This window comes from Piliocolobus tephrosceles, chromosome 3, assembly GCF_002776525.5.
Source record: "Piliocolobus tephrosceles isolate RC106 chromosome 3, ASM277652v3, whole genome shotgun sequence".
Taxonomy (NCBI): Eukaryota; Metazoa; Chordata; class Mammalia; order Primates; family Cercopithecidae; genus Piliocolobus; species Piliocolobus tephrosceles.
Genome location: NC_045436.1, coordinates 177560378 through 177582703, shown reverse-complemented (window position 1 = coordinate 177582703; position 22326 = coordinate 177560378). Strand labels below are relative to the sequence as shown.

Here is a 22326-nt window from a genome sequence, read left to right as displayed (position 1 = left end):
CACCAGAAGTCAACCCTGCTGGCACTGTGATCTCGGGCTTCAGCCTCCAGAACCTTGAGAGAACACATTTCTGTTGTTTAATCTGCCAGTCAGTGGTATTCATCATGGCAGCCTAGCAGGTTAACAGAGACACGACTGACCCAGTGCAGCTCCCATCCAGGTGAGGATTGCACTTCCCACCACTGCATGAGCTTCTCCCTGCTGGGGATGCCCGCTGACTCCCTGTCCACTTGGGCCTGGTCTTATCCAATGCTGGGCTCAGCATTGCCTCCTGCAGCCTGCTGTCCTTGACCTCCCCTTCACCCAGGAGCCCCTTGCCTCTCCTCTGTACTCAGAAGCAGGGAAGCTGTCACCGGAGACGACATACCCTGGCGTGTCCCGAGTGCCAGCTGCTGTCTCGGGGCCCCATACACAGTACTCCCGGCACACCGTGAAGAACTATGACCGTCCCCATTTCACAGATGGGGAAACTGAGAGCTAGAGACGAGGTGATGCTCCTGTGGTCACACAGTGAGGAAGTGGGGAGCCAGGACACAGACCCAGGCCCTCTCCTGCTCCCGGTGCTGCCCAGCACCCACTTGTTGATTCCTTCACAGCCAGGTGTCCACACTCCTGCCTTTCTGACAGCTGAGGATGCTGCCTGAGGCGGGGGCTCTGTCTGGCTCAGCATGGCATCCTGTGACTCCTGCCCCTAAGGAGGGCTCAGGTGCCCTCTCCTGCTCTCTCAAAGCCTCCCTGCAGGGCAAGCACAGCCGGCTTCACCTCCCCACCCCAGACCCGCACATGGTTGCACAGAGGAAAGAGGTGGTGTGGCACGTGATCTCCGACATCCCCATTTCAGCTCGGCACCCCTTCTTCATCACCACTTTACATGATGACACCCAGATATCCTGGGCCTATTTCTCACCTGAGGAGAACTGATTTCCAAAGGGCTTTGCTAACAGGGGTGTTTGGAGACAAGAATCCTCAGCACCCCAGAAATGGCCGGTGCCTCAGAGAGGACCGAGGCCAACCACCTTGGTTTCTGATGTGGACAAAGAGGATCGTATGGAGGGGACGCAGGCTGCCTGGATCACCGGCCAACGAGTGCCGGGGTTGGACCCGAACCACCTTTGGGGTACCTGGCCAGGAGGACGTGAAGTTCTCGCACACACACAGACCCTGGGGCTTCTGTGCTGGTCCCCACAGAGGCCACGTACCTGGCAGAGTGCAACCACAGCCTCGGTGGCTCTGACATTCTCCTCTTCCTCCAGGTCACACCGCATCAGCCTCTGCCTCTCCAGGACCTCGTGAAAAGCCTGTGAGGAAAACAAGAGCTGAGTCTGGTAGAAACATGCAGGGTTTTTTCCCAGAAGGTTCTCCAACTGTCTCCTGTGTCTCAGGTCAGAAAGAAGGATGTTGGCCCCTGTATTACACACAAGGAAACGGAGGCATGGGCTGTCACATGGCTTTCACAGCTGATGCCAGGGCCAGCAAATCTGGTTTCCAGGAAACACCACAAACCACCACACTTTTGTTAAACCCAGGATGAGCAGGGCCCACTGGGCCACTTCTGTCACCCCTCTGCCCTGGCCACAGCCACCCAAACGTCACTCTCTGACCACCCAGGCCACATGAGACCCACTGATGGGAGCCCAGCAAGGGTGACACAGACTGGCAACTGGAGGTCAGTGCAGTCAGCAACCAGCCAGGCCCCACTCTGACCGTGTGGCACAGGCCCTTTCCTGAGGACCCCAGCAGAGCAGCAGGAGACTGGGCTACCCCGGGCATCAGCAGAGAGAGACCTGGCGCCCTAGACAGAGCATCAGAGGCCCCGGCACCAGCATAGGGAGACCCAGCCAGCCCTAGGCAGAGCATCAGAGGCCCCAGCACCAGCAGAGGGGCGAGGCAGGGCAGAAGGACAAAGGAACAGACTCTTCCCAGGGAAAGGCTGCAGGAGAAAATTCCCTGTGGGGCAGGTGTTTCAGTGGAGTCTCTAAGGACAAGGAATGGCTCCCTGGAGGGAAGACGGGGAGCCACGCTCGGAGCAGCAGCAGAGACCAAGAGGGAAGACTCCATAGGACCTTTGGGAATGCTACGGGCAGGAGGTGAGATGAGAGAGAAGGGCAGGACTGGAAAAAAGTGGGTGCTGGGTGTGTGCTGGGAGCCTGGTGTCATTCATTCATTCTCCCACCCATTCCATCCTCCTTCCTTCATTCACTCGTTTGCCCATTTGTCCACGTCCTGGTTCACTCACGCACTCATGCGCTCATTCGCCCTTCCCTGCCTGCGACCCACGTATCCTGAACGCCAGCGCCGAGGTGTTCCGAGGACTGTACCGAGACCCTGGGACACGGAGGCCACCCAGGCACTGTCTCCACACTCTGGACTCGCAATGGGCTTTGTGACATCAAGGACAGGGGCCCAGAAATCTCCAAGTGATGAGGCGCTGAATAGCCTTATCTTCCTCTTATTTCAAACGGGTCCTCTCAAAGACAGAAAAACCTGTGGGTTTTCTGTGGCAAACCCAGAAGCTCCCAGTGTGGCCCTGGAAGAGGCTCCCTGGGAAAGGGAGGCAGCTAGACAGGGACCTAGAGGCCTCTCCTCTGTTCTCAGGGGACCCCTCCATTGGCTTCTCATGGCAGTGGTGCCACCACCACCAGGTTGGTCCCCGGGGAGGGTCCCTGGGCCTCTATTCTGGGCTGAGCCTGGACCCCGACAGGGTGCCGCCCACCCCTTGGCAGAACTGAGATGCGCTGTACCAAGTGCTGATGCAGGGCAGGCGAACCCAGGCAAACAGTGAGGCTGGGGCTGCCCCTTCCTTGGACTCACTGAATCCTAACAATGCTGTGATACAGGTGCCATTATGCCCATTTCACAGATGTGGAAGCTGAGGGCCAGAGGGTAAGCAACATGCCCAAGGTCACCCAGCTATTTAGTGGCAGAGTCAGCACCCAAACCCAGGTGTGGCTGGCCTCAGCGCTCAGTGCTTAACCAGCCTGCAAGATGGTCACGGACAAGCTGGCCCTCCCCCAGCCCCACTGCCCATTACCAGGGAAAGCAAGCAGAGCGAAACCAGAGCTCGGTGGTCTCTCTGAGAACTGGCGAGCCCAGGTCCTTGGAGCCTGCACTGGGGCCAGCTGACCCCTTCTCCTTGGAGGGTGATGTCTTGCTTTCTGTCCTCCTTCAGGCCTTCTTGTCCCCTTCTCAGGCAAGACCAAGGGTACCTCTGACCTTGACCACTTCCTGGCCCTGTCCACTCAACCCGAGCAAGACTGGGGGCTCCCTTCCTTCTCCTGGACTTGCAGCCGACCCACAAGGGCCCTGTCCCTGGGTGTGTGAGCCTGCCTTACTCTCCGTGACACACTTGTCCCCTCTGGGCCACACATTGCTTCCTTCACGTCATTGCCACCATCTGTGCACCCCTGCTATGCGTTTGCACTCTGCCAAGCTCTCTACGGATCCTACCCCTTCCTCTTCTCAGCAGCCCAGTGAGGGCAGCACAGCTCTTATCACCCGCTTACAGTCTACTGCAGGACACTAGGGATGTAGGGACTAAGGGACCGAGATTCGGTCACTCGGCTGACGCATGGGAAGTAGGGAGATAACCTCACGTCTGATGAATACCTCCGGCTCCCCGTGCTCAGTCATGGGAACAGAGCTACCACCAGCTCACCCACACGTGCAGAGGCCGGGGATGTGGGTCACCTTGAGAAACGTTTCCGGGTCAGCAGTCGGCTGGGCCTCAGCCAGGAAGCGTCTCCGTTCCTCCTCTTGGGCCAGCGTGAGTTTTGCCGTCCCCTCCACCTGGTGAGCCAGAGATGCCTTGACCAGGTCTTTGCCTCGCTGGACAAACTCTGGGATTGAAACAAGCCACAGCACAGGAGGTGACTCTCTGAGCCAGACTTTCAGTGGGGACCCTCGTGTTCTCCTGTCCGGAGGCTGGGGAAGCTTGTGTTGGCCGCAGAGAGAGTGCCCGCCCTGCCGGTGACAGACCTGGGTCTCCTTCTGTGGGTCCTACTGGAAGTGTGACCTCAGCTAAGCCCAGATGCCTCTACATCTTGAGCCTTGCCCCACCCGCACCCCAGGGTCAGCCTTGGGACAGGAGCATGCGGGGGACACACACACGGCTCAGCCACCCCGCACGGCTCAGCCACCCTGGACTCCCCTTCCTGCCCACACGCTGGACGATGGCCCACCCTTGCCCACCCTGCCGCTGAGCAGGGCCACGTGACTCCGGCAGGACCATGAGGGACCGCTAGGTGACACGGGCTACTTTGTGTAAATTTCTAGTGTGAGCCCCTCACCCTCTGTCCCTCCGCAGTTCCTGGTGGCTTTGCTGCAGGACGTGAGGGCTCAATCAGACTGAATCCCTGGTGAGTGAGTGCAGCAGGTGACCCCTGCCCTGGGCAGTGGCCCTCATGGACTCTGCTGTACAGAGAAGGGAAGAGAGCCCCAGAGAGCAGCCCAGTGACCCAATCCCTAGGGCAGAAGCAGAAAGGCCGCCTGTGCCCAGTGTCATGGGCACACTGCCCCAGGCTGCCAGCCCTCACACCGCTCAGCCCCAGGGACCCAGAAGGCCAGCGTCGTGGACCGCGGCACCCATGCCCACGGCTCACCCCGGCTGAAGTGCTCTGCCTCCTGCCAGAAGGCCTTGTGCTGCTGCGTGAGCAGCTCCTCCTTCTGCCGCCCGGACAGCTTCCCCTCACCGGCCAGCAGCTCCAGGCCACGGGAGATGGCAGCCAGCCGGCACCTCGTCTCCTCCTGGACTTGCAGCTTCAGAAACTCAATCACTTTTGCCATGTGTGCCCGCCCCATCGTCCTCTCCAGGGCATCCTGCAGAAAGAAACACACAGGAGCATAGCTGGGGTGTCCCGGGAACCACCAGGGCACGTGAAGTAATGGCTGGGAGGAGGCCGCCAGGGTCATTCACTAATGGCACTGCCTGGCGTTCGGCTTCCGGTAGAGCAGAGCTCAGAGGAATGAACTCCCTTTCTCCTTCCTGAGTGAGATCCGGGCCTGCCCCCAAGGTGAGGACTAAGTGCCTCTCCCAGGGGTGCGGGGAGGGTGACGCTGGTTAGCACATAGGCACTTAGTCGCCAGTAGCACTCCCCAGAGGGCCACTCTCCCAGGAGGGAATCCAGATTTGCAAACAGTCAAGGAGGAAAAGCCACCTTGCTTAGAGTCACCTCCCCCGGCCAATCTGGCCCTGTGGCCCCCACAGGGCTGGAGAGGAAATGCGAAATGCCAGCAGTTCCTGGCTTTCTTTCCAGCCCCAGAGAGCCTGACTGCTGGGGATGGCTGAGATTTTCAGGGCAATGATTGGCTTCCAACAGGACTCCCCACAGTCGGATTCTGCAGAAGGCCCTCCCCAGCCCCACCTCATCATTTCACAGACCCTTAGAAAAGACAGGGGGAAATGTCCACCCAGGCAGCCAAGAGCCCTGCACACCCGAGAGCGGCTGCTGGTGGAATGAGAGTAAGGGGGAAAGCAGGGGCGGGCGGAGGGCCTCGGCATCTCCCTCGGCGCAGACTCTGCACCCCCTACGCCCAACCACGCCTAGCTCAGGCCTGGGCACCTGTGTGCTGGGCCGAGGCCACGGGCCAGTCCTGCTCCCCAGCCTCCCATCTCTGCCCCATGCTCTGACCCCGCCTCACAGACCAGGGGACCTTTCAGAGATGCTGATGGTTCTGTCAGCCATGGCCCCAAACCCTCCTGTTGCTGCCCTGAGATCAAGTCCACGCCCTGGGCGTGGTGCAGGAAGCTCTGTGGGGCTTTGTCCCGCACACCTGCCTGCTCCCGGCCGCCCAGCCCCTGCACGTGCGCAGCCCTCCTCCTGGAACACCCTCACTGCCTCCTCTCACTCCCCTGCCCGGCCAGGTTCTTCTCATCCTCACGGGTTCTGTGGTCCTTCCCTGCTTGTCCCCACCCTCACTGGTCCCCTGCTCTGTTCTCCACTGCCCCAGGGTTCCCGTCTTCAAGGAGGTGATTGTGAGGGGCAGTCCCAGCCTGGACTGAGAGCCCTTGAAGACAGGGGCCAGGCCTGAGTTGCCCGTGTCCCCTTCACCAGCCATGGCCACATTGTGCACTGAGCTGCACTGGCCTCGGTTCCCACAAGACCAGGGCAAGAATATCCCCCAGTGATGGACACGGACGGCGAGGCTCATTCCAGCAGCCTGTAACCACTAGAGGGCGCAAGAGGATAAGCGGAGGTGCCGGGGGGGTGGGGGGACCACAGGAAGGGCGGCTCTGGCCACCTCTAAAGAACACAGGAGGATGTTGAGAACCCAACACAGGCTGACTAGGGTAGGCAGTGGTGGTGCAATTGATGCGCTTATATTGGAGGTAGGATGGGAGTGGAGAGAGGGGCATGAGAAAAGGGATGTGGGATGTGGGATGTGGGATGTGGGATGGGGGCCCCGACCCGCTCTGAGTATGGCTGAGTCCTCGACAGTGCCAGGCTGACTTGGCTCCTAGGACCTGGGCACAAGCTCCTCACCTGACCCCTGCCACATAGATTTGACGTGAGGATTAAGTAAGTCAAAATATGTCAAGCATTGAGAACAAGGGCCGGGGCACTGTGAGCCTCCGAGTGTCAGCTGTTTTCATCATTATCTATAGACGGTCCCCACATTTGTCTTGGCAGCTGTTTATTTCTTGTGTGTCTCAAGAAACTGAATCTGATCACTGCCAGGGTCCTTTTGAAGGGCTCTTCCAGTTTTAATATTCAGAGATGCACATTCCAGCTCCAAATGCCCAGGCCAGAAAGATGGGATGCCACTGTGCAAATTCTAACTCTTCTGTGTTCTGAGATACAGAAGCCATATTTTTCCCCTTTGGTACCCAGTATGCAGGCACAGTGAATCCATCCCTCTTCCATGCAAACATAGACCGTGTAGCCCTGTCCACGTATCATCACAATAATTTGTTGTCTGTTTCTTCTGCTGACATGTGGCCTGTGGGGCTCTAATGACTAACAAGTACTGAATACTTCCTATGTGCTGGGCTCTGCTCTAAAAAGTTTATATACAGACGAGTCTTTAACACTCCCAACTACCCTGTGAGAGAGCAGGTGCTATTACAGCCCCCACTGCACAGATGATGAAACCAAGTCACAGAGAGGTTAAATTATCTGCCCAAGATCACATAGCTAACGAGTGGCAAGACTGCAGCAGGAGCTCCAGTTTCTTCCCTGAGCCTGCATTCCTAACCTCTGCAATATGGTTTCTATTAACAGCATGTGGCACACAGTAGGTGCTCATTAAACACTGGCTGAAGGACAGTCATGCTGTTAAACTGGATGATCCCTTTTCATCTTCCTATTTGGAAGTTATTGGCTGATACTCTGGCCGGAGTCAGCAAAGGATGTATTTTCTTTTTTCTGCATCAATATCCTGCTGATAGCAAAAGAAAAAAATAAAGGAAGAAAAGTCTTTCACCTCTGCAGAGCATTAATATGAGTCAGCAGCCTTATCAAACTGAAATCCAATTCAAAGGGGCTTGGGCAGCAAACCAGGCAGCTTCAGGCCCAGGCTCAGTGATGTCATTAGACAGGACAGGGATCTTAGGTGGGTCACTGAGTGGGCTCCTTATCAGTATGCTGTGAATCAAATATCTTCCAAGCCTAGCTTTCGGTAGTGTTGAGAGAAAAAGAAGGCCATGTGTGCATATGCTGAGAAAAAGCATATGAAGTTCTCAAACAACTGTGTGGACGTGGGGGTCTTGTTAAAGTGTAGACCTGTGTGGGAGGGGTGGAGGGCAGAATTCTGCATTCTAACCAGCTCCCGCTGCTGCCGATGCTGTGGTCTGTGGATCATACCTGGAGGGGCAGAACGGATGGGGAGAGGCCTGTGGTGTGCAAGGGGTGGCGAGGATCTGCCGAGGCTCAGCTTTCCCATGGGTCTGAGGAGCTGCGTCTGTGCTGAGGGCGGGGAGGCCGAGCGGCCACGTGGGCTGCTGCACAGGACAGGGAAATGGGCGCAGAGCAGCATCAGAGGGCTCGTTCCCTGGGCGTAGTACACACTGACTGGCGCACACAGGACGAGCCCAATGTGTACCAGGAGGAACCCAGAGAAACTCCTGACTGGGGTGTTAGGAGTCACTCAGCATCTACCCAGGCCCTGTCTGTGGCAACTCTTAGCACTGTTATTTTATAAATAGAGGAACAGATGCTAAGAGAGTCTAAGTAATGTGTTCAAGATAACACAGCTCCTAACAACAGAGCCCAGAGTCAAAGCTGGATTTGCAGATTTCTCTCCTATGAGTGTCCAACCCTTTGAATGTGAGGACTTTTTTGCTTACCTGTGGTTGGCAGGCTTCATAAAAATAAGCAGGGACCTTTTTTGTTTTTTGGGGTTTTTTGCTCATCAGCTATTGTTAGTGTTAGTGTATTTTATATGTGGCCTAAGACAATTCTTCTTCTTGCAATGCAGCCAGGGAAGCCAAAAGGTTGGACACTCATGCATCAGGGGTTTGTATCCCTGGCCTCCCATCAGAATAGTTCACAGACTTTTAAAACCCACAATGCCAGGGCCTCCACTCCAGACCAATCACATCAGAACCTCAGAGTGAAGGCCAGGAAAAGGCATTGTTAAAGAACTCTGCAGGCAAAACAGGGCAGTCAGGAAAGTAAATCAATGCTGTGTCTACACCAGCGGGCGTCAACCCTAGCTCCCACTGTCATCACTGGGGAGCTCTAAAAACCCCAGTGCCCAGCCAGGTTGCACCCCAGTCTGATTAAGTCAGAAACTCTGGGATGGAGACCCATCTGGGGCCCAAGAATCAGTACTTTTTAAAGCTCCCCAGATAATTTCAATGTGTAATTTCAAGTTTAGGACCAGTGTTCTATGCTGTAGTAATACTGAGCTGGCCAGAGTCTTTACTCATTGGATGGATGGATGGATGGATGGATGGACGGATGGATGGATGGATGGATGGACGGATGGATGGACGGATGGATGGATAAATGGGTGGGAGGGCAGATGGATGGGTGGATATACGAGTGGGAGGGCTGACGGATGGATGGGTAGACAGATGGATGGGTGGATGGGTAGATGGGTGGGTGGATGGTTGGATGGATGGATGGATGAATAAATGGGTAGGAGAGCAGATGGATGGATGGGTAGATGGATGGATGGGTAGATGGATGGGTGTGTGGATGGGTGGATGGATGGGTGGGTGGGTGGATGGGTGGGTGGGTGGGTGGATGGATGGATGGATGGATGGATGAATAAATGGGTGGAAGAGCAGATGGATTGATGGGTAGACGGATGGATAGGTGGATGGGTGGGTGGGTAGATGGATGGGTGGGTGGGTGGGTGGATGGATGGGTGGATGGATGGATGGGTGGGTGGGTGGGTGGGTGGATGGATGGATGGATGGATGGATGGATGGAAGGGTCAATGGATGGATGGCTGGATAATAAATGGATGAATACATGGACGAATGAATTTACTGTTTTTTTTTTCCCCCTGAGGCTCTACATAACCAGCTACAACATGAATCTGTTAGATTTAATGATGTCAAGCCTCGGGATTCCAGATCTCTAGTCTGAATATCTTTATGTTTCCTCCCGCCCCCTCCAGCATTACCAGAGCCTGCAGCTCCTGAGAATCGCACAATAGCCCTTCGGCGGCAATCATTCTTTCCGTCAGAGTCATCATGAGCTGTCGGGCTTTGGAGCTGGAACACTTAAACTGGTCCACAAGAAAGTGCTGGATGTTTGCCATCTGTTTCCAGAAAGCTTCCATCTGTGAAAAGAGCACAAGCAACATGAAGTGAGGGAAAAACTTACTTAAGAAAGCCAAACGGTGCATGCTTGGGAATTACAATTCACTCCTTATCACAAATAAGGATTCTAAATGATTCTACAATTTCAGTGAGTTTATCTTGGCAACAATCACATTCTACAGTAAAGTTCCTTCTGGTTCCACTGCAAGTGCCAGTCAGTTTTGTGACAGCGTTTCAGCAGACACAAGAGCACTGCTGCTAAGGAAAGAAAGCAGTAGCTTGTCCAGCCTACAGACTCTTGCACGGATCATTACAGCTACCTAAGGGCAGATGAAATGCGACAATGTGCTCATAGCAGCTTTGGGAATTTTAAAAGGGATTAAATACTTCCTGGAAGTAAATGCATAAAGTGATGTTTAAATATTAGTTTTTGTCCTAGAAGTACAAAAGCTTAATATGGCAGAGATGATGCTGACCATGAAAACATTTGGCTTTATAATCTTCCCTCCCCCTCATTTTATCAGGAGCAGAGCTGGGAATTCCCAAGTGGCTTAGAATGTAGGAGGTCTAATTGCGTCATCACAGCCAGTCAGAGCTCTAAGGACAATGACACTAGGAATCTGAACAACTTTCCCTCATGGCCCACAGGCTGTTCACCAGGCTCTGTGCTTCACACATTTGATATCATGATCAAGTATCTATCCGGAGATGCAGGAACGGGCTCGGGGGAGTCAGGTCACTTGTCAGAGGTCATGGAGCCAATGAAAGCCAGGATTTGGCTCAGTCCCATTTAACTCCATGGCTGGGGTTGCCTCCATCTCAGCTCAGCCTCTCAGAGGCTGAAATGGACATGTCTGGCTGGACCAGGCATGGGAGGGGGCAGGGGTTAGTGGCACCAGAAACCCATGCTGATCTTGTTGCTGTGACTCAAGGTCATGAAACTCTGTCAGCCTCAACTGCGGCGTTGGTCTGGCTCTGCCAGGAGGAAGCCTGCACCCAGATGAACGCCCCGCATCAATGCAGTTTCCCATCTCAGGGCCCCATTGCCTCCCAGTAAACCCCACACATGCTGCTGGTCAGCTCCTCCTCCCATCCCTGCCAAGAGGGACCTCAAACCTGCCTGGCACCCTCATGTTCTCACCTTGCTCTTCCCCTTGCAGCCATCAAATGACATGCCTCCCACCTGACATGAGACTGCAGACTGTCACACCGCCAACTCTGCACACCCTGCTCTGCTTACACCAACTGCTTACGCCAACTCTGCACACCCTGCTCTGCCTGATTCTCTTGGCGTCTGTGACCTGACTTTCTCCTGCTTCTGCAAAGCCCATCCAATTCCTCCTCTGCTTTCTTGTCCCAATTCTTCTCATCCCCTCCTCCTTAAATATGGGTAGGAGTCAAGATTTGACACCAAGCTCTTTTCTCTTCCCATTTTACACACATTTCTAGGCCAGAGATCACCATTTTTGGAGGTCACCACTACTTCGGAGAATCTTATGAAAACTCCGAATCCTCTCCCTGAGAAAGGCAGACATGGACAAGATGCTGCACACAGCATTGGGGGTTCTGTGGACCATGGGAATCCAGGCTGTGCCCTCTTCCTTAGTATCCTGGTCCACAGTTCTAAGAACTTACTAGCCCTCCAGGTCCTCTAACCTGGGCTCTCATGGAGACCCTCCATCTCCAAGCCTCTCCTCTCAATACTGGACCTATTCAGAGGAGAGGAGCACTGGCTCCCTCCCTCCCATGAGCTTCTTGCTCTGGGGCCCTTATTTTAGCAGCACTGACCCTGGACCCCCTCCTCCTCCCCACCTGCCGCCCCTTGGTAGACCACCATAGCTTCTCTCACACGTTTCCTCACCTCTCCGTCCTATTACAGTTGCCTTAATAAAGTTCCTGCTGGACTAGTCCAGTAGCTCTTCACCACCCTCCACTCAGTGCCTGGGCAGCCCTTCTAAAGGAGAAGCTGAACCCAGCTACCCCCTGCTTCACAGCTTCAGTGACTCCCACCTCACTGGCATAAGACAGAAGCCCTCTGGCCAGATCCCTCTGGCTTTACCTTACCTCGAACTTGCTCTCAGCCCTCTTCAGCTCCTGTCTCTGCCTCATCACTGGCCAGCACCCACACTTCTCCCAGCCAGCCTCTCCATGGCCCCTTCTTCCATGGAGGCTTTCCTAAGTCTGGGGTAAAACGAACTCTTCCCTCCACTGTGCCTGCCTTGGGCCTTCTCCTGTGCTTCCTTCTATTACAAGACATGTCACCCTGTGAAGCCCTCATCTGCTCACCTGTTCATCTCTCCTGGCCTCTCTCAGGCAGGGCCATGTCTAAATGGTTTTGAGTCCCCAGTGCCCAGCACAATCCCTGGTGAAGAGCGAGTGCCAAGGACATGTTTGTTTAATACATAGTATATGAACAGGGGGTGGTAGAACCCAAAAGAAAAGAAAAAGATGTTTCAGGGAAGCCGTTCTGTCTGGAATTTAAAACATGCTTTCACAAGCGATGCCTAGCAGCTTTCTTCTACTCTATTCCAAAGGGCAGTGATGACAGCAAGGGTTATAGCAATCTTTGCTTTGAATGACAAAAAGACCAATCTGAAATTTAAATGAGGATAATTCATGACATAAAAAATAAACCTCCCTTTGTGAATTGTTGCTGCTTAATTACTTCTTCCCTATCACTTAGCATCAGAAACTGGATCCTGCCTCTAGGGCAGAATGCGATAGGGAATTCAAGTATTAGGCACACTTCTAACTATCATCTCTCTAATTTAGCCAATTTAACTGTTTTAGAAACCAAAATTTGTGTACAGGAAAGAAAGTCCGGCACGCACATTATCAATTAGTTGTTCAGAGTATTCTCTCTCCTTCTTTTCCACATCAGCCAGAGTGATGTACTCAGAGTCACCAGCCCCCGACATTTCTGTGTTTGACAGTTTGACCTGAAGTCCCTTTTCTAGATCCTCCAAATCCTGAAGAACAAGAAGAAAAAAACCCAAATAAACAAAGAAAAAGTTTAGTGTGTCTTAAATTCTAGAAAAATAAATGTTTTTATTTTTCACATTTCACAAAATATTTTTAAACAATAGTTAAATGCTCTGGGGGTGTTGTACATGAGGTTTGATAATAAACCTATTAGCAACAAACTCATTTTCTCATTAAACATAGAGCCTCAAGAATAATGAATTATTTTCTTCTATATCTTCCCTCCAAAAAAAAAAATTATACCATACTTTCAAAATCAATAAAATAGTATCTTTCAATCATTATGAAGTCCTGGAAAATACCATGACATCCAGTGGGTTGGGAAGGAACGTTTCTTTGCTCCTCTTCTGTTTTTCCTGGGGAAGAACGACACCCCAGGGCAGGAAGTGGTGTGTATTTGATTGGTTGGTTTAAAAGCCGGAAGCTTGCCCAGCCTCTTCCTGTTTGTGATGGGCCAATCAGGGGAGGCCACTGCTCTAGTGTGATCTCAGCCTAGAGTGAACTGGGTAGCCAAGGCCTTGTTTCTGTGTGGGGAAGCCTGAGGTGGGCCAGCATTGCCCATTACTAGCTAGGCAATTGAGTGAAATCTGGGATTCAGTATCAGGAAGCCATGAGAGCTGTGCATTGAAGCCACGTCCTCCAAGCTGGCCTCTAATCAGTAATAAAGCTACATTTCTATATCCGTCTTGCTGATCTCTCAAATGATTCTGAACTCAGGAAGGAAAAGATGAGTCCTAATTATAGAGTCCTACAAACCCCAATATAGAGTGTGGGAGACAGTTCTATTTTCTCTATGTTCATTGTCACATAGCCAACAGTGTGGAATGGGTCCAGGTACACTAGGAAAAATAACATTCATATAAACTACTATTGAAGACCCAAGCTGAGGCCATACATGTTTTCTAATCCTCACAGTATCTCTGCAAAAGATAAATTATGACCCATTTCCAGGTGAGAAAGATGGTTTATGGAAGGTAAGATAGTTTGTCCAAAGATGCCCAGGCAGGAAGGGGCAGTGCTAGGCTTGTCCTTACTCTTCCAAATTCTGGGCACTCCTTGTCCTCTTCTGAAAGTTTTAAGGTTACTGCAAGTGTTAAATGAAATTATGCATTTAAATCACTTGGCTAGACAAATAGTAGACACTATTATAATTAACATGCTTGCTTAAGTTCAAACAGCCTTGTTTAACTGGTAGAGATGGAATTTTATCTGAGGTCTGCAGACTTCAGGGCTCTTATTCTTTCCATTATAAGAGACAGTATTGTTTCATTACTCCTAATACAATTATAAATGTCATCATCATCATTATCATTTTTGCCATTGGAAAGTCATTTGAACTCATGGAGTCTCAGTTTCCTCAGCTCTAAAACAAAAATAATAATGGCCACTCACAGGGTTGTCGTAACTATTAAATGAAATAATGTATGTCACGCACCATGTGCACTGCCTGAGGACCATGACCATGGTGGTGGTACTGAGGATGACAGTGAAGACAATGACGTCCTTCCTCCTTCCTGGGATGCAGTGAGTCACCCTTCCTCATGGAATCCAGTGGAGTAAAGAAGCAGCATCCCTTCCCAAACCCCCAGGTCTCACGGTGGTGGGAACAAGGACAATGATGATGATGATGAGGACTCTAATGAAGGTGAAGGTAGAAGTAGCAGTAAAGATGATAAAGACGGTGATGATGGTAGTGCTGATAAAGATGGTGAATATGGTCCTGCTGATGAAGACTATCATGACAATGATGCGATGATGATGGCGGTAATGAGAATGATGACAATAACAATGATGATAATAATGAAAATGATGGCAAGGGATGATGAAGAAGAGGCTGGTGATAGTAGTAATGAGAATAATGATGACAATGATGGTGAGGATAAGGTGAGATAGGAGACTGGCAGGACTTGTTTTCTGATCACAACTCTGCTGATCAAAATGGGATCTGGTCCAGACAGGATAAAGTGAAGAAACCAGCAGGAACCAGTGGATGGTGATGAAAGTGATCCCTTGCTGCCCTCATTGTGCATTAGCATAAGACACTCCCACCAGCACAACCACAGATTACAAATGGCATGTCAACAACCCAAAAGTTACCACCCCTTTCCATGGCAACAACCCAGAAGTTACTATCCCCTTTTTAGAAAGTTCTAAACAACCTGTCTCTCAATTTGCGCTGAACTGCCCCTTAATTTGCACGTAATTGAAAGTGGGTTTACAAGAATATAAATACAGTTGCCAAGCACCCATATGTTACCAACTCTGGGCACACTACCTATGGGTTGGTCCTGCTCCGCAAGGAGTGGCACCATCCACTAAAAGACTTCCTATGTGAAGTCAAGTACCCTCCTAGGCTACACCCTATTCTGGAGCTTGCCTGCCCTGCAACACTGGTAGTGGTGATGGCAATGAGGACGAGAATAATGATTATGGTGGTAATGAAGACAATGATGGTGGTGATGGTAGTAATGAGAATGCCAATGATTACAACAATGATAAAAATTATGCTCATGATGATGGTAATGAGGACATGAGGATGGTGATGGTGTTGGTGATGATAGTGGTCATGAGGATGATGATGATGGTGGAAAAGACAGAAAGAATGATGATGTCAGTGGTGACAATAGCAAAGATGATGGTGGTGATGGTGATGACAACAATGACATGATGAAAAAGAGAACTGTGATAGTAGTAGTGGTGGTGATGGTGGTACAAAATAAAACGGTGGTGATAAGATAATGATGCTTTTGATGGTGGTTGTGATAATGAGGATGATAGCAGCCTTCACATATTCACGGTCTAACTATGACGTTGCTTTGGTGCATCATACACATCTCTCTTATCCTTTCTGCACTCTCGCAGAACAGGAATTATCTCATTGCACAAAAAAGAAACTAGGATTCTGAGAGCTTGTAAAAGATAAAACCGGGATACCAACCTCAATCAATCTGACTCCAAGCCCTGACTCTTTGCTGCGCATGAAACAAAATAAACTTTCCATAAAAGACTGAGAATAGAATACAAAGTAGTATACATAGCTATAACCAATAAACAAATTATGTCTTTAAAAATATCCCAAACTGGTGCAGAAAGAAACATTAACAGTGACGGTCTTTGAGTAGTAGATATGACCAATATTCTTTTCTTCACTGTAAATAGTATTCCAAATTTTAATAATACACTTTTTAAAATATTTGTATAGATACTTTTATATTTCACTATACTGTGTTAAAAAGTATATATTGTAACAAGCTATTTTATACATGAAAGAAAAATACTTTTGTGTCATAAGTTGTATATATTATAATAAACTATTTTTAAGTTACCTTGAAACATGGGTTGAAGACTTACATTTTCCTGTTTTGAAAGGACCTTCTGGTATAATTCATCATCTGACTTCTTTTTAGGAAGAAGGTCAAGGAGGCACATTTTAAAAATCTGAATAAACATCTATTGCCAAGAAAGGAAAGATAACAAAAGAAAAGTTTAACCAATGGTATTTTTGTCTTTTGCTTTCTATTGTATCTTCCTCCCTCCCTTGCTGCCTCTCTCCTTCTTTTCTTCTCTTTCACCCTCTCTTCACACATATTTTTTGCTGAAGGAAAGGATGTCAGATTATAAATTATGACAATGGCCCATAATGGATTGCAGTTTCATGAAGCTTCCTAAAAAAGCTTCATTTCTTCCTCATGCATGTATTCAACAAATATTAGGTGCTTACACTGTGCAAGGCCCTCCACATCCCCATTTCCATGTGTGAAGCAAATATAAAAAGCAAAGGAGGGTTTGTTTCTTTGAAGGAAGAATCAGGGGGATAGTTGTATGGAACTGGAAATGCAAAGTTATCCATGTCAGTCTCCTGTTTCAATGGATGGAGATGTCCTTTAAACCAGGAAGGACCCTCCCATAAGTGGGGATACTCAGGAAAGTAAAGAGGGGGCTGTATCCACAATTTCTTGATCTATTCACCCTTGTTAAGACATCTGGATTATTTCCAGTTTGGGGCTATTATGAACAATGCTGCTGTGAACATTTGTGTGAATGTAAGTCTTCATTTCTCTGAGCTAAATGCCCACAAGTGCAATTGCTGGGTCTTCTGGTAATTACAATTTAAGTTTGATAAGAAATTGCCAAAATGTTTTCCAGTATAGCTGCAGGTACCATTTTATATTTCCATCAGCAATGTATGAGTGATCCAGTTTCTCCACATCTTTGCCAGAATTTGGTGTTGTCATTATTTTTTATTTTAGCCATTTTGACGAGTGTGTAGTGATATCTTATTGTGAGTTCAGCTTGGATTTTCATGCTGGCTTAATGACATTGAACACATTTTTAATGCATTTACTTACCGTCTATATATCCTTTTTGGTGAAGTATCTGTTCATGTCCTTCCCATTTTCTAACTGGATTGCTTCCTGTCTTCAGCTGAGCTTAGATATTTCCTTATCTGGTCTAGGTACTAGTCCTTTGGTGGACATCTGTTTTGCAAACGTTTTCTCTCATTCTGTAGCTTGTCTTCTCATCTTCTTAAAGAGGTCTTTTGCAAAGTGAAAGTTTTAAATTTTAATGAGTTCCAGTTAATTTTTCCTTTTGTGTGTCATGCTTTTGGTGTCAAGTCTAAAAACTCTTTGCCTAGGTCTAAATCCTGGAGATTTTCTCTTACATTTTTTCTTTTTCTTTTCTTTTTTTTTTTTTGAGATGGAGTATCACTCTGTCGCCCAGGCTGGAGTGCAGTGGTGCAATCTTTACCTCCCGGGTTCAAGCGATTCTCCCACCTCAGCTTCCCGAGCAGCTGGGATTACAAGCATGTGCCACCACACCTGGCTAATTTCTATATTTTTAGTAGATGTGGGGTTTCACCACATTGGCCAGACTGGTCTTGAACTCCTGACCTCAAGTGATCCACCCACCTCGGCCTCCCAAAGTGCTAGGATTATAGGCGTGAATCAACCATGCCCGGCAATATTTTTTCTAAAAGATTTATAGTTTATTGTTTACATTTAAGTATGTGATCCCTTTTGAGCTAAGTTTTGTATTAGGTGTGAAGTTTAGGTTGAGGTTCTTTTGTCGTTTTTATTGTTTATGGATGTCCAATTACTCCAGTACCATTTATTGAAAAGCTCATCATTCCTCCATTGAAGTGCTTTTGCCTCTTTGTCAAAGATCATTTAGATATAATTGTATGGTAAGGCATTTTCTTTTTCTTTTATGAACTGGTAAGGCTTTTTTTTTTTTTTTCTTTTTTTGAGACAGGGTTTCTCCGTGTTGCCCGAGCTGGTCTCAAACTCCTGAGCTCATGCAACCTGCCTGCCTCCGCCTCCCAAAGTGCTGGGATTACAGGCATGAGCTACTGCACCCAGCCTGGTAAGGCATTTTTAAATGTAGGGTTTAGCACACTTTTTCAGTAAAGGGTGACACAGCAAATTTTTTTTGGCTTTGCAGGCCATATGATCTCTTCTGCAACTACTCAATTCTGCAGTTGAGGCATATGCCACACAGGTGCACAGGCAATATGGAAAAGAAGGGGCATGGCCAGATTTGGCTCAAGGGCCACAGTTTTTATCCTTCTTTTAATGGGTCAAGGCTTGTTAAACACTCTTCTGTGCCAGCCTCATGTATGTATTATATATACTATCACTTGATCTCCATGGCATGTGGGGAGGTTGGTACCATCTTCCCCATTTTGCAGATGAGAAAATGCCCAGCAACTTGCAGGGGCCACTTGCCTCCTGCCACACAGCCACACGCGATAGAGCTGAGATTCGAACCCAGAACTCTGCCCACCAACCTTCATTGTATTTGCCAATGACAATGAGCTCTAAGAAGAAAGTGGCTTTCTACCCACTGAAGATTGATATGGTATAAGATATAACAACATTATTTTTGCAAGATGTTAGTTTCGAATCTACTTTCTTCCTGACCCCAAATGAATCAGTAATGTTTACAGCCCTCATCCTCTCCCCTTCCATAGTGCCAACTCTGAGATAGTTATAGACTCAAATGAGGCACAAAAATAATACAAGCATACCATGGAGATATTGTAGGGTTGATTTCAGGCCACCTCAGTAAGGTGAATATCACAATAAAGCAAGTCAGACACATTTTTGGGTTTTCCAGTGCATACAAAAGCTATGTTTACACTATACTGTAGCCTAAGTGTACAATGGCAGTACGTCTAAAAAATGTACATACCTTAGTTTTAAAAATACCTTCTTCCTAAAAAATGCTAATGATCATCTGAGCCTAGGATGATTATTAAAAAAAGTTGTTGGGTTGGGTGCAGTGGCTCACACCTGTAATCCCAGGACTTTGGGAGGTGGAGGCAGGCAGATCATGAGGTCAAGAGATCGAGACCCATGCTGGTCAACATGGTGAAACCCCGTCTCTACTAAAAATGCAAAAATTGGCTGGGTGTGGTAGCGCAGGCCTGTGGTGCCAGCTGCTGAGACGGCAGAATCGCTTGAACCCAGGAGGCAGAGGTTGCAGTGAGCTGAGGTCTCCGTCTCCAAAAAAAAAAAAAAAAAAAAAAAGTTGTAATCTTTTAGCTGGTGGAGGGTCTTGTCTCAATGTTGATGACTGCTGACTTATGAGGGTAGTGGTTGCTGAAGGTTAGGGTGGGTGAAGGTTAGGGTGGCTGAGGCAGTTTCTTAAAATAAGACAACTCTGAAGTTGGCCACATCAACTGACTCTTCCTTTCACAAAAGATTTCTCTGCAGCATGCCATGCTATTCGATAGCAATTTGCCCACAGTCGAATTTCAAAACTTGGAGTCAATCCTCTCAAATCCTGCAGCTGCTTTACCAAATAAGTTTATATAATATGCTAAATCCATTGTCATGTCAACAACGTTCACAGCATCTTCACCAGAAGCAGATTCCTTCTCTAGAAACTTCACTTTTGTTGCTCATCAATCAGAAGCAGCTCCTCATCCATTCATGTTTCATCATGAGATTGCAGCAGCTCAGTCCCATCTTTAGGCTCCACTTCTAATCCTAGTTTTCTTGCTATTTCCACATTTGCAATGACTTCCTCCACTGAAGTCTTGAATCCCCTCAAAGTCATTCACGAGGATGGAAATCAACCTCTTCCAAACTCTTGTTCATGTTGATATTTTGACCTCCTCCTATGAATCATGAATATTCTCAATGGTATCTAGAGTGGTGAATCCTTTCCAGAAGGTTTTCAATTTCCACTGTTCAAATCCTTCAGAGGAATCACTGTCTATGGCAGTGACAGCCTTAAGAAATGTATTTCTTAAATAATCAGACTTGAAAGTTGAAATGACTCTTTGATCAATGGGCTCAGAATGAATGTTGTTAGCAGGCATGAAAATGACCTTAACTTCCTTGTACATCTTCATCAGCGCTCTTGGGTGGCCAGGGGTTTTGAAAATGACCAGTAACATTTTGAAGAGAATTTTGTTCTCTGGGCAGTAGGTGTCAACAGTAGGCTTAAATCATGCTATAAACAGCTGTGTTGTGATCCAGGCTTTGTTGCCCCATTTATAGAGCACAGGCAAAGTAGACTTAGCATAACCCTTAAGGGCCCTAGGATTTTCAGAGTGGCGCATGAGCACTGGCTTCAACTTAAAGTCATCTCCTGAATTAGCCCCTAACAAGAGCGTCAGCCTGTTCTTTGAAGCTTTGAAGCCAGGTACTGACTTCTCCTCTTTAGCTATGAAAGTCTTAGATGGCATCTTCTTCCATGACCACATTGTACTATTTCAAACACATTAAAAATCTGTTATTTAGGGCAGCCACCTTCCTCAATGATCTTCGCTAGATCTTCTGGGTAACTTGCTGAAGCTTCTCCATCAGCACTTGCTGCTGCTTCATCTTGTATTTTATTTGTTCTGGAGACAGCTTCTTTCTTTAAACCTCATGCTCTGCTAGCTTCAAATTTTTTCTTCTGCAGCTTCCTCACCTCTCTCAGCTTTCACAGAATTGAAGAGTTAGGGTCTTGCTCTGGATTAGGCTTTGGCTTAAAGGGATGTTGTGTCTGGTTTGATCTTCTATGCAGACCACTCAGACTCTCTCCATATCAGCAATAAGGCTGTTTTGCTTCCTTATCATTTGTGCGTTCACTGGAGCAGCACTTTCAATTTCTTTCAAGAACTTTTTCTTTGCATTCACAACTCCGCTGTGCGGAGTAAGAAGCCCAGCTCTCAGCCTATCTCAGCTTTTGAGCTACCTTCCTCACTGTGCTTCATAATTTCTAACTTTTGACTTAAAAGTGAGAGACATGCAACTCTCTTTCACTCAAACACCTAGAGGCCATTGCAGCATTACTAACTGGCCTAATTTCAATACTAATGTGTCTCAGGGAATAGGGAGGCCCAAGGAGAGGGAATGGCCAGTTGGTAGAGCAGTCAGAACACACAGAACATTTATTAATTAAGTTCGTTGTCTCATACAGATGCAGTTTGTGGTGTCCCCAAACAATTACAATCATAACGTCAAAGGTCACTGATCACAGATCACCATAACACATACAATAATCATGAAAAAGTCTGAAATATTGCAAGAATTACAAAATGTCACACAAAGACATGAAGTGAGCATGTGCTGTTGGAAAAATGGAGCCAATAGACTTGCTGGATGCAGAGTTGCCAAAAACCTTCAATTTGTAAAAAAAAAAAAAAAAAAAAAAAATGCAGCATCTCTGAAGCACAATTAAGTGAAATGCAATAATGCCAGGTGTGTCTGCACCAAGTGCCGTGTGCTCCTTCCCCAGGAGTGGTTCTGATGTCACCATGGTACAGTATCAAAACTGGGAAACTGCCATTGGTTGAATACCGCTGTCTACAGGCCTTATTCAGTTTTCACCCATCTTTATGCACATTTATGTGTGTGCATGTGTGTAGTTCTATGCAATTTTACCCCATGTATAGATTTACGGCTGGGTGCGGTGGCTCAAGCCTGTAATCCCAGCACTTTGGGAGGCTGAGACGGGCGGATCACGAGGTCAGGAGATCGAGACCATCCTGGCTAACATGGTGAAACCCCGTCTCTACTAAAAAATACAAAAAACTAGCCAGGCGAGCTGGCGGGCGCCTGTAGTCCCAGCTACTTGGGAGGCTGAGGCAGGAGAATGGCATAAACCCGGGAGGTGGAGCTTGCAGTGAGCTGAGATCCGGCCACAGCACTCCAGCCTGGGCGACAGAGCGAGACTCTGTCTCAAAAAAAAAAAAAAAAAAAAAAGAACCCCCTAGTGCTGGTGCCCCCCATCTGTTCTCATCCTGGCCACTCTTTTTATAGAGGTTACACTCCAGCTTCTCCTGCCTCTTGGACAAACCCAGAGCCAGTTTCTTCCTCCTCAGGGCCAGCCAGGGAGCTCCAAGCTTCTGGGACGCATGAGGGCCTTATGTGGTCTGAATAACTTCTGAACCCCAGCTCATCTCTCCCAGGGATATAGAGCTTTAGGTCTCCAGGCAGCACAGCTCCCAGTGGCTCCTCAGGTCCTTACAGTCCCAGCACTCGACAATAGAGTTGTGCTCCTCACAGCAGGAAGGACTGTGCTGGGAAGCAGCTCTCTCAGGGCGGTGCCAATCACACGTGCAACGCATTTCTCCTGAGCACCTTTGACGTGCAGGGTGCAGGGCTACACCTGGGCATGCAGGGGCCTTGCACTCAGAC

The 22326-nt window shown here is 48.7% G+C and overlaps 1 protein-coding gene across 3 annotated transcripts in view; it reads right to left on the bottom strand.

Moving 5' to 3' along the window:
* EVC (EvC ciliary complex subunit 1) overlaps positions 1-22326 on the bottom strand; it is a 91014-nt gene that overhangs the window by 48571 nt on the left and 20117 nt on the right. For all 3 annotated transcript variants that reach the window (XM_023206892.2, XM_023206891.1, XM_023206890.1), the window contains exons 6-11: positions 16043-16141; positions 12541-12678; positions 9571-9729; positions 4599-4815; positions 3688-3836; positions 1200-1298 (exon numbers count right to left, since the gene is read on the bottom strand). In XM_023206892.2, coding sequence (XP_023062660.1) covers positions 1200-1298; positions 3688-3836; positions 4599-4815; positions 9571-9729; positions 12541-12678; positions 16043-16141 — 861 coding nt within the window. The remainder of the gene's footprint in view (positions 1-1199; positions 1299-3687; positions 3837-4598; positions 4816-9570; positions 9730-12540; positions 12679-16042; positions 16142-22326) is intronic.